This window comes from Mesocricetus auratus, unplaced genomic scaffold (genome assembly GCF_017639785.1).
Source record: "Mesocricetus auratus isolate SY011 unplaced genomic scaffold, BCM_Maur_2.0 Super-Scaffold_100022, whole genome shotgun sequence".
Classification (NCBI taxonomy): Eukaryota; Metazoa; Chordata; class Mammalia; order Rodentia; family Cricetidae; genus Mesocricetus; species Mesocricetus auratus.
In genome coordinates, this window is record NW_024429203.1 from 24,480,094 (window position 1) to 24,491,078 (window position 10,985).

The 10,985-nt window shown below is 47.3% G+C and overlaps 1 protein-coding gene across 8 annotated transcripts in view; it reads right to left on the reverse strand.

Annotated features, from left to right (window-relative positions):
• Positions 1-9,220, reverse strand: part of Cep164 (centrosomal protein 164) — a 66,763-nt gene extending 57,543 nt beyond the window's left edge. For 7 of the 8 annotated variants that reach the window (XM_040729847.1, XM_040729846.1, XM_040729843.1 and 4 more), the window contains exons 1-2: positions 9,108-9,220; positions 4,099-4,217 (exon numbers count right to left, since the gene is read on the reverse strand). In XM_040729847.1, coding sequence (XP_040585781.1) covers positions 4,099-4,180 — 82 coding nt within the window. In that variant the 5' untranslated portion in view covers positions 4,181-4,217; positions 9,108-9,220. Of the gene's footprint in view, positions 1-4,098; positions 4,218-9,016 lie in introns of all 8 variants that reach the window. The other variant, XM_040729840.1, reaches the window with a different exon arrangement.
• Positions 9,221-10,985: the final 1,765 nt, after the last annotated feature.

Genomic DNA, 10,985 nt, shown 5'->3' on the forward strand with positions numbered 1-10,985 from the left:
ACTAGGAAATAACACTTTTTCCAAAGGGCCAGTTGGCACTTAACTGGCCAGGGAATGACTTACTGAATAACTTCACCTTTTTTAGTTCTGCACAATGGAGCCAACACCACAGACAGTGACAAGATACAGCTTCGCCCATTTGGAGACTGCCAGACTGGCAAGGTGGGAGAGCCATGTCACAAACAACCCTAAGCCTCACCAAGGATACCGAATATGTATAAGGGCACTGGATCCAGCCAGGAAACAATCATTTCTCCCTGTAAGATTACTGCTGGTAGGCAGGACACAGACCACACAATGCAGAAATGAGAACAGAGCTGAGCAGGAAGTCACAGAGGCAGAGACAATGGTGTGGCTCAGGCTAGCGTACCAGAAGCTAGACCGTAGCAGAAGAGTTTTATAAAAAAGAAAAAAATCCCTAGGAAAACCAGGCGCGACAGCACATGCCTGTACCCCTGATGCTCCAGAGGTGGAGGTGATGGGATCACTGCCGGTCTCAGGCCAGCAAGACCCTGTCTAGTAAATAAGAAAAATGAATCCAGGCACTCAGGACACAGAGGCAGGAGGAGCTCTGTGAGTTTTAGACCAGTCTGATCTACATAGCAAGTTCCAGGACAGCCAGTGGTTCTGAATGAGATAGAAATCAAGCATCCCAGCAATGCCTTGGTGGCGCACGCCTTTAATCCCAGCACTCGGGAGGCAGAAGCAGGCAGATCTCTGTGAGTTCGAGGCCTGCCTGGACTACCAAGCGAGTTCCAGGACAGCCTCCAAAGCCACAGAGAAACCCTGTCTCGAAAAACCAAAAAAAAAAAAAAAAATCAAGCATCCCTTGCCCAAAAATGCTGCAGATTTCAATCCCTTTCCAGTTTTGGAGTATTTGCATGGACTTTACAGGTTACATCCCTCATCAGAAACATCTCATCCAATCCAAAAGGCAGATTTTGGAGCATTTAGCAATTTGGAAGAGGTGAAGGATACACATCTTGAATTCCAGAAACAATGAAGCGGCTTGTGATGGTCCAGCACTTAGGAGATAAAGGCACAGGTTTAGGGGTCCAAGACCAACCTGGGCTACATAGTGAGACTAAGGCCAGCCAGGGGAAGGAGGTAGGGAGAGAAGGAAGGAGGGAGGGAGGAGGTGAAGGGGAGGAAGGAAGGAAGGAAGGAAGGAAGGAAGGAAGGAAGGAAGGAAGGAGGGAAGGAAGGGATGAATATGCTCACATATACACAGCTTAAGCTTCAGACTGCAACTGACTTAAAAAAAAGAGTAAAGAAAACTTCAGACATTTGTAACCAAGCCTGACCTTCACACACATGCCGTATGTAGTATACACACATATGATAAATAAATGTAAAAACAAAGCAAATTTGAAGTCATTGAAGATTAACATGAAAAAGACCCAGACAGGAATATGACATTTACACTTTATAAAGATGACAGTCCCCTCTGAATCAATCCAATATCCGTCACCACACCCCCAGGTACCAACAGTCCTCCCATACACTGCCCCACCCAGAACTTGACAAGATAATACTAGTCATGGGGCAATAAAACAAAAAAAATGGCCAAGAAAACTGGAAAAATTACAAGGGTGTTTTAGCCCGACTATTAGAATCTGATAGAGCCTCAAAAATTCAGAGTGGGACACTGGCATGTGGCTAGATAGCCCAATGGGAGAAGAGACACACACAAACACACACGGCAATAGCAAGGGCAGTAGACAGATGAGCTGTCCCGTTAATGGTGGGGGAACAGGAGAGAAATCAGTTCTCCTTTAGGTGGAGAAGACTTTTCTAAGTAAATGCATAACTCAGAGGCCATTCACCATCAGACTGATAGACAACATAAAAATTGCAAAATCTAAGCTGGAGAGATAGCTCAGTGGTTAAGAGCACTGGCTGTACTTCCAGAGTACCGGGGTTCAATTCCCAGCATGCACACAATGAATCACAACTGTCTGTAAATCCAGTTTAAGGGGATCCAGCACCCTCTTCTGGTCTCTGTGGGTAGCAGACATACTCGTGGTACAGAGACATATATGCAGACAAAACATACACATAAAAATAAGCAAATCTACAAAGAATTGTTTTTTCTTTTTAATTCAGAGTATGGGGTGAGAATATAGCTCCACTGTAAAGTGTGTCCTTTGTGTCTGGATCCCCTCTCTTGTACCAGAGAATGAGCAATAAAAGTACAGTTTGGTGGTGACGCATATCTGTAATCCCAGGCCTTGGGAGTCTGAAGCAGGACTGTTACAAATTGGATCTCAAAAACAAGAAGTGGAGCCGGGCGTTGGTGGCGCACGCCTTTAATCCCAGCACTCGGGAGGCAGAGGCAGGCGGATCTCTGTGAGTTTGAGGCCAGCCTGGTCTACAAAGTGAGTTCCAGGACTCCTGTAATCCTCATGGTGAACAAACTGTCCTCCGACCTCCACCTTACTGTGATGTACACACCATGCCACCCTCCAATACGTAAATGTTTAAAAAATGAATTAACAAATAAAAATAATGAATATATTCAACTTTAGAACTTACACGGCAATCAGCAATCACAATAGGCTAGAAGCAAATCAAAGATAAGTGGGATCCTAGACTGGGGGGCACATGTTCTTACCCTTCTCCACCATCCACGAACCACCTGAGCTGGAGGCATAACTTGTATCTTCAAAATGTCAAAGCAAATTTCAATCCATGAGCAGCAAAGCACTTCAAGGGCTGGAGTGGCCCAGCTCTACCAATCAGCAGTGTGGAACTACAGGAACCTCCTGAACCTGACCCACAGCCGGGGAAAAGGACAAGACCCAACTAACGGAGTTACAGTGGGGAGGGAGCTGCCTTTTGGGTTTTGTTATGATTGCTTGAGAGAGGGTCTCACTGTGTAGCCCTGTCTGGCGTAAAACTTACTCTGTAGACCAGGCTGATCTGGAACTCACTTTATAGACCAGGCTGGCCTGGAACTCAGAGATCCATCTGTCTCTGCCTCCTGAGTGTTGGAATTAAAGGTTAAGGCAGTCATCCCTATACTCAGCTTGGTTTGAAAAGGAAATTAATAACAAAGTTTTTAAAACATAGACTAGACCAAAGTAATATAAATAAATAATGCTACTTTTTTTCTTTTTGTTGTTTTTATTTTAAGAAAGGATCTTATAAACTCACTGCTTAGCGACATGGCAACAAACTGGAGATCCTCCTTTGCTATCCTACACACTCACACACACACACACACACACACACACACACACACACACTTACTTCCTGAAAGATGTACCTCCACACCTGGATTCGTGAGATGCTACAACAGAACCCAGGGCTTCTTGCATGCTAGGTGAGTACTCTACCAACTGAGTCATAACCTTGTTGTTTTTGAGACTATGAAGCTCAAGCTGACCTCAAACTCATTCTGTAGTCCTGGCCTTTAACTTGTAGCAATCCTCCTGACTCAGCCCCTTAAATGCTGGGATTACAGGGAATGTCACCATGCCAGTCTTGGCTTAGCCTAAGAAAACTGGATTTACATGTCATATTTCACAATATCCACTATACTGCAACATCATGATCTGTAGAGAGGTGGACAGTACATACAGTAGGCTTTGGAGGGCATAAATCTGTCACAATTATTTGACACTGCTATCACAGCATGATGACAATCACAGAGGATGTAAAATAAGCATGGCTGTCTTCCAATAAATTTTTATTGACAAAAAATAGGCTAGGTGCCAACATGAGCCCAAAGGCTATAGTTTGCCAACCCCTGATCTAACACAAATATACTGAGCAGCCCTGTGCCTGGAACTAACACTGTATAGGAAGAACTAAAGCAAATCAGGGAGTTGGGCTTAGTGGTCAAGAGCACTGGCTGCTCTTCCAGAGGACCGAGGTTCAATTCCAAGCACCTATATGGTGGCTCATAACCATCTGTAACTCCAGGTTCAGGGTATTTGATGCCCTCTTCCTGCCTCTGCAGGCATTGTGCACATGTAATATACATAGCAGGCAAATCACCCATATACATAGGCTAATTTTTTAAAATGTGTTTAAGTAAATCAAATATAATCTCTGTCCTCAAAGGACGATTACAATCTACCACAAGCCTCTTACCTTGCTCACTGGGAATGTAGGTCTCATCAGAATCTTCCTCCAGAACCAGCTGGTCACCTAAGAGGATGGGTCGTCTAGCCATGATTCAGGCTGGCAGAACTATCTAGATCCCAGAAACCCTGTCCAAAGAGAAAGTCAGTGAGCTGGCCTGGAAGGGAAATATTGAGTTGAGGCATAGAGCATCTGGATCACACCTGCAAACCAACATGGCTGAGGAGCTGGCCTGCAGAAGGGTGGCCTTTTATTTAGGACAGGAACTCTGGTAAGCCTGTCATGGCTGAATTGGAGAAACAAGAAACTGGTGTCAAGGAAGGCGCTTGAGAAGGCTTCTGTCCCAGTAAAAGTTAGTGAGGGCTTAAACTAGGGTAGAAGAAGCAGGGGTGGAAAAGGGACAAGGACAGGGCTTATTAGGAGAACAGACGAGGAAGGAAAGAGAGGAATCCCAATGGAGGGGCCTGTGTCCTTCCAAAACACTTGTGATCTGACTTTATAAGAAATAGGGTCTGTAAGACATAATCAACATTAAGTGGGGTCATAAGGGTGGGGCCCTGGCCTGACAGGATTAGTGTCCTTCTAAGCAAAGTGAGAGAAATCAGAGTTCTCACTCCATCAAATGAAGACAAAGCAGGATGGTAGCCATGTACAAGGCAGGAATTAGGGAGGATCTTTATCTGTTACTTCCAGCCTCCAGAACCGTAAGGAAATGGACCCTGTTGTTTAAGGCACAACCTATCAATCCAGCTGACTTCACAGAGTCTACTTTGAAGCCAAAGTTTCCAGTCCAGGGATGCCGTGGCACTGAGTTCTTAGCCGACAAACTAGTGTTGCTCTCTTTGCATACTGTATTTTATTTGCTTGTTGGCAGTCTGGAGACCCTCATACAATGCTGGGATTGTCCCTCTCTTCCTGCCCCTAGTCTCTAGTTCTGGACCCCAGAGTTCTATTAACCTTCCCCACAGCAGCTCCCATGCTGAAAACTACTGAAACAGAAACTAACAGGCTGTCACAGCACTCCCCACCTGAGTCAGCCACCCCAGGTAAGACCAACACAGCAGGTCCTGGCCTCTCCTGCCCACTTCTTCAGAAACTTGACTATTCCACCTGGGACAACGAGCATGCAATGCCCTCTTCCAGCAAAAAGACATTCCTCTTCTCCCCACGACTGGCCAGGCCTGAAGTGGAATGTTCAGTAATGGCTGAAGCTGGTAACTCCGAATTTATCCCAGACCCTTAGAGACAGATCCCTGACAAGCAACACAGAATCCACTAAGATCTGTGACTATGGCCCTCTGTGATCATGACACTGATCTCTTCTTCAGTCCAAGAAAATCAGACTCTGCCCTGCTTGTTCCCATCATGTCTGTTCTAAAGGGGGGGGATCCCCTGCAATACCTAAGCTGACAGAAAATACTTCCCACCTCAGAAGCCAGCCCACCCTCCAGACATTACACCCATGCCTCTACACTGAGAGATAGGGAGGGCCTGACTGCCACTCACTCTTACAATGAGAACAGAGATGGACAGAAAGCAGGGCACAAATGGGGTCACCTGAACTGTTAATCCTCTTAATTAGAAAGAACAGGTGAAGAGAAAAGGAAGGGGCCGCAGACTGAGAGGACTCGACAGTGACCCAAACACCAGGTGAACAAGCGCTTACCAGACACAGAGCCACATGAGTGCTGTATCGACCTGAGAAATTCTGCATCCGAGAAGTGTGGCTTATCCCTACATCCTATCTGCAGATAACGACAACCAGGAACAACTGATATCCTCCCAGCAAAAGAACAAGCCTCAAGTGCTGTTTAGTTTTTGTCAACTTAACACAAACTAGAGTTGCCTAAGAAGAAAAGCCCTCAATTGAGGAGGTGCCCCCAGCAGACTGGCCTGTGGGCATGTCTGGGGATTATCTTGACTGATGATTGATGTGGGAGGGCCCAGCCCACTGTGTTCTGTACCAGCCCTGGGCACATGGTCCTAGGTTGTATAAGAAAGGTAGCTGAAGCCAGGTGTGCTGGCGCATGCCTCTAGTATCAGCAACAGGGAGGCGTAGATAGGCGAAGCCTGGTCTACAGAACAGCCAGGGCTATGAAGACCAGGGCTACATAGAGAGACCCTATCAAAAAAAAAAAAAAAAAGTAACCGGTAGCTGAGCCATGAAGAGTGAACCAGTAAAGCAAACATCGTTCTTCCATGGTTCATGCCCCTGCTCCTGCTTGAGTTCCTCCCCTGACATCCCTTCATGATGCACTTTAAGCTGTAAGACTCCCCAAGTTGCTTCAGTCATGGTGTTTTTCACAGCAGTAGAAAGCAAACCAGGACACTTGACTATTAACAAAAGTACCCATATTTTAAGTACCTACAGGCCAAGAAGAAACTGGAAAAATCTGAATTCATGGATTTTCCAAGTTTCAGAGAACTCTTCTACCAGAAAAACAGACAAGTTATGTTTGGCTATCCTATTATACCTTTCCTGGCTTCAGAGAAATGCGGCAAGGAAAGGCCAAGCAAGAGGCAACGAGAAGCAAGGCCAGGGAAGTGTGCACACAGAGCTCCGCCTCACTGACAGCTCATGAGATGGAAAAAACGTCGGTTGAGCACCTATCAAGTTTCCCTCTAGGCACTAGACACATAACGGCATTAAACAGATTCAGTCACCACTCTCCCAAGAAACTACTGTTTAGCCAGACAGTCCCAGATAAGAGTGTCAGTACTAAACTAAGCACAGAGATGCAAGCCTGCCCATCATCTCAGCACAAGGAGGTGTGAACAGATTCCCGAATTCAAAGTCATCCTCAACTACAAGAGTTCAAGGACAGCCAAAACTATTTAAGGCCCTATCTCAAGAAAGAAAGGAAGGGAAAAAGTAGGGAAGGGAAGGGAAGGGAAGGAAAGGAAAGGAGAGAGGAGAGGAGAGGAGAGGAGAGGAGAGGAGAGGAGAGGAGAGGAGAGGAGAGGAGAGGAGAGGAGAGGAGAGGAGAGGAGAGGAGAGGAGAGGAGAGGAAAGAGGATGGGGGAGGAGGCTGGCAAGATGACTCACTGGGTACTTCCCACCAAGCCTAACAGCCTGTGTTCAATTCCCAAGACCCACATGGTGGAAGGGAAAAAAATACTTCAAGTTGTACAGGCACACACACACACACACACACACACACACACACACACACACGGGGGGGGATGCGAAGAGAGATGAAAACATAAGAGCATCATTTCATACGGAGTAAGATATGAGCCTGAGTCTGAGCCTGATTAACGGTGCCTGTGCTGAAACCTGGAGGATGAACTGGTATTTAGTGACAGAGAAGGAAGCAAGTACTAAACAAGTACTAACAACAGAAGTAGCAGCACACGCGCACGCACACGCACACAAGCCACGCCCTGAGGGAAAACCACCATGCAGGAAAGCAACAGAGCTGTCTCTGGGAGGGGGAAGCAAAGCCATGCCAAAGATTTGGCCTTTGTCATAACGAACTGAGAGTTTCCAGAACAGACTGAAAGGGGAGGCCAGAAGAGAAGGACAGAACTCAAGAGCAGCTGGGGCTGCAGAGATGTGAGCAGCTGAGAGCACTTGGCGCCCTTCCAGAGGACCTAAGTCCCGTTCCCAGCTCACAACCACCGGTAACTCCAGTCCCAGGGATCCACCTGTCTCTATGTGACCAGCAGTAACCACCAGGCCTGGCTTTTTACAAGGGACTGAACCCAGGCTCTCATGCTTGCAGAGGAAGAACTTTACCATTGAGCGGTCTCACCAGCCCCTCAAAGCAGAAGGACCGCCATGAACAAAAGCAAAGTGGCTTGGTGGGAAAGGGTAGCGACTAGGGCTATAGAGTGCTTGCCCAGCACGTGCAAAGTCCTGAGTTCAAGCCCTAGTACCACAAAGCAACAACCACATATATGGGGAAGGGCACATGTGCTTGGAAGGGCCAGGATTAATTATGACAACAAAATCTTAGACTAACTGTGTATTTACTGTTAATCTCACCCCATCCTCTCAGCTAGATAAGGGTTACTATCCCTACTTTTCAAATAAAGAGACTGCTAGAATGGAAGGCAAGGAGCAGCTACCACTGGCCTGGGAGGGCCGGAGCTGTATGCAGGACTTCATAAGGGACTGTCAGAGGAATTTCATAAAGGAGGCCAAAGCGATGAGACTGACATCTTCCAAGGAACTAATCAGAGAGGAGCAAGAACAGAAGCCGTGATTCTGAAAGCACAAACCAGAAATTATGAACCAAGGCTGTGGCTCCCTGAATGAAAAGAAGGGGCCAATCCGGAGGGTAGGAGAACTCAGAAAACAGGTCTTACGGTCTAGGTGAAGGGAGAGAAGAGAGAAAGCAAAGAAGATTTCAGCCAGTGCGTTCTGATTTTATGCCTTAGCCATGAAGCAACCCCATAGCAGACTGTCTAGAATCGGAGCCGTGCCAAACAGATGCGTGCTGCAGACACCAGAATGAATGCCCAGTGCAGACTGGGCTAAATGGCTGGGGAAGTTCTGAACTGAGACAAGAAACACGCCAACAGATTTTGATCTGGAGTCCAGGGAAGGTTGGAGACGATCCATAAGCAGGTCTGAGCTCGAGAAGGAGGTATCAGACCGGTAACTAAAACTCTGAGCGCAATCCCCAGAGCTGAAGTCAGATGAGAAGCAAGCAGGGGCCTGCAGAGGGCTGAGCGAATCACCCAGGCCAAGAAGAGGGCAGCGGTTCCAGGAGGAGATTCCTAAATCAGTGCAAAGAAAACCCAAAACCTCCCTTCTTGCCCAGCTGGTCAAAAGATGCCAAGAGCTTAGTTGAGCTTGGGACATTCCAGGAGTGGGTTATGAGAGGAGGAGCGTGGTGGAGTGGGGAAGGGTGAGGGGGGAGTAGATTCAGGAGAGGTTAGAAAACCAGGCCGCGCAAGCTCGAGGGCTCTCCTCTCCCACCTCAGTTCCCTCGCAGCAACACCTCGCAGCACCTCAGCTCCCTGCAAACTCCATGCCCGCCACGCCACCAAGGCGGGTTCCGAGGTCTCACCTGTCCCCACCCCGGGGTTCCCGGGACGATGGCCCGGCGCCGCCTACCCAGCACCACCCCGGCCCCCGCTTCCAGGGACGCCGGGGTGTTGCCCTGCAGCGACCGGCAACCACTTCCGGAAAGACACCAGCCTAGCAACTGGGAGTCCCGCCTCTACCAAGAGCCAATAGGTCGCTGGCTACGAGCCCTGGCATTGGATTGGTTGAAGGTCCCGTCAAATCACGCAGGCTTTGCCGGTTGCTTCATGGAAGTTGTAGTTCAAGATAGTGGATGAAACCAATTCCACCACCACCATCACCATCACCATCACCATCAAGAGGTTAAAAGAGAGACCCGAATGTAAATAAGATAATTTCTTCCGCGGTAGGAAGGGAGCATTCCTAATAGTAATAGAAGTGTGAATTATCCATCGTTCAAAGACTATCATTTTTATAAAGTGTGAGTAAAATCTGGGGAACAACAGTGATTGCCAATAGTCAACCCACTGACTAGGCCTTTAACAAAAAAACTATGAAGGGACTGGAGAGATGGCTTGGTTGTTAAGAGAGCTGGCTACTTTTTCCTTCTAGTGTGTGTGTGGGACACACTGGTGGCACAAGCGTTTAGGTCTAGCACTCGGGATACACTCTGGAAGTTTGAGGGTAACCTTGTCTGCACAGTGAGCTCCAAGCCAGCTGAGACTATACAGTGAGACCCTGTCTGGAAAAAAAAAGTGTATGGGTGTTTTTTCTACATTTGTCTGCACACCTGGTGCATGCCTAGTGCTGGTGGAAGTCATAAGAGGGCATTAGAGCCTCTAGAACTGGAGTTATAAGCAGTTGTGCGCCAACTTGGGGTATACGCTGGAAAGTTAGCTCAGTAGTTACCAACATTGCTTTTCCAGAGAACCAGAGCTTGATTCCCAGCATCCACATGGAAGCTCACAGCGCTGTAACTCCAGCTCCAGAGGATCCAACGCCCTCTTCTGGTCTCTACCAGCACCAGGCAAAACACTCAAACGCATAAACTAGTGAAATATTTCTTCAGAGAAGAAGCTCGGCATGGCGGGGCACGCCTTTAACCCCAGCACTCAGGAAAGAGGGTCTCTATTGAGTTCAAGGCCTGCCTGGCCTACATACTCAGTTGTGGTGCTCTATATGGAGATGCTGTCTCAAAAAAATAAAGAAAAAACAAAAAAGCTGGGCTGAAAAGATGGCTAAGTGTTTAAGAACCTTTGTTTCTCTTCTAATAGACCCAAGTTCAGTTCTCAACACTCATGTCAGATGGCTCTCAACTACCCATAACTCCAGCTCCAAGAAGATCCCATGCCTCTGGAATGGGTAGGCACTTGTGTACACACACACACACACACACACACACTTAAAAAATAAAACAAAATAGAGTTGGGAGTTGGTGGCATATGCCTTTAATCCCAGCATGCGGGAGGCAGAGGCAGGTGGCTCTCTGTGAGTTCGAGACCAGCCTGCTCTACGAGATAGTTCCAGGACAGCCTTCAAAGCCACAGAGAAACCCTGTCTCAAAAACCAATAAAATAAATAAATAAATAAATAAAACAAGATCAATGAAAAGAAAGAAAAATTACATTCCAGGCCAGCCTGAGGTATGCCAAAAAGCCCTCTTAATTGTTGTTCCTTACAACATTTTTCTAGGGTGTGGTGGTGGCATACATCGTTAATCCCAGCATTCGGGAGGCAGAGGCAGACAGATGGATCTCTGTGAGGTCCTGCTCTGCGGAGCTAGTCCCAGGACAGCCAGGGATGTTACACAGAGAAACTGTCTTGAAAAAAATAAAACAAAACAAAAGATGATTTTTTTTTTGCCAGACATGGTGTCACACTCCTTTAATCCCAGCAGTTGGGAGGCAGAGGCATATCTGTG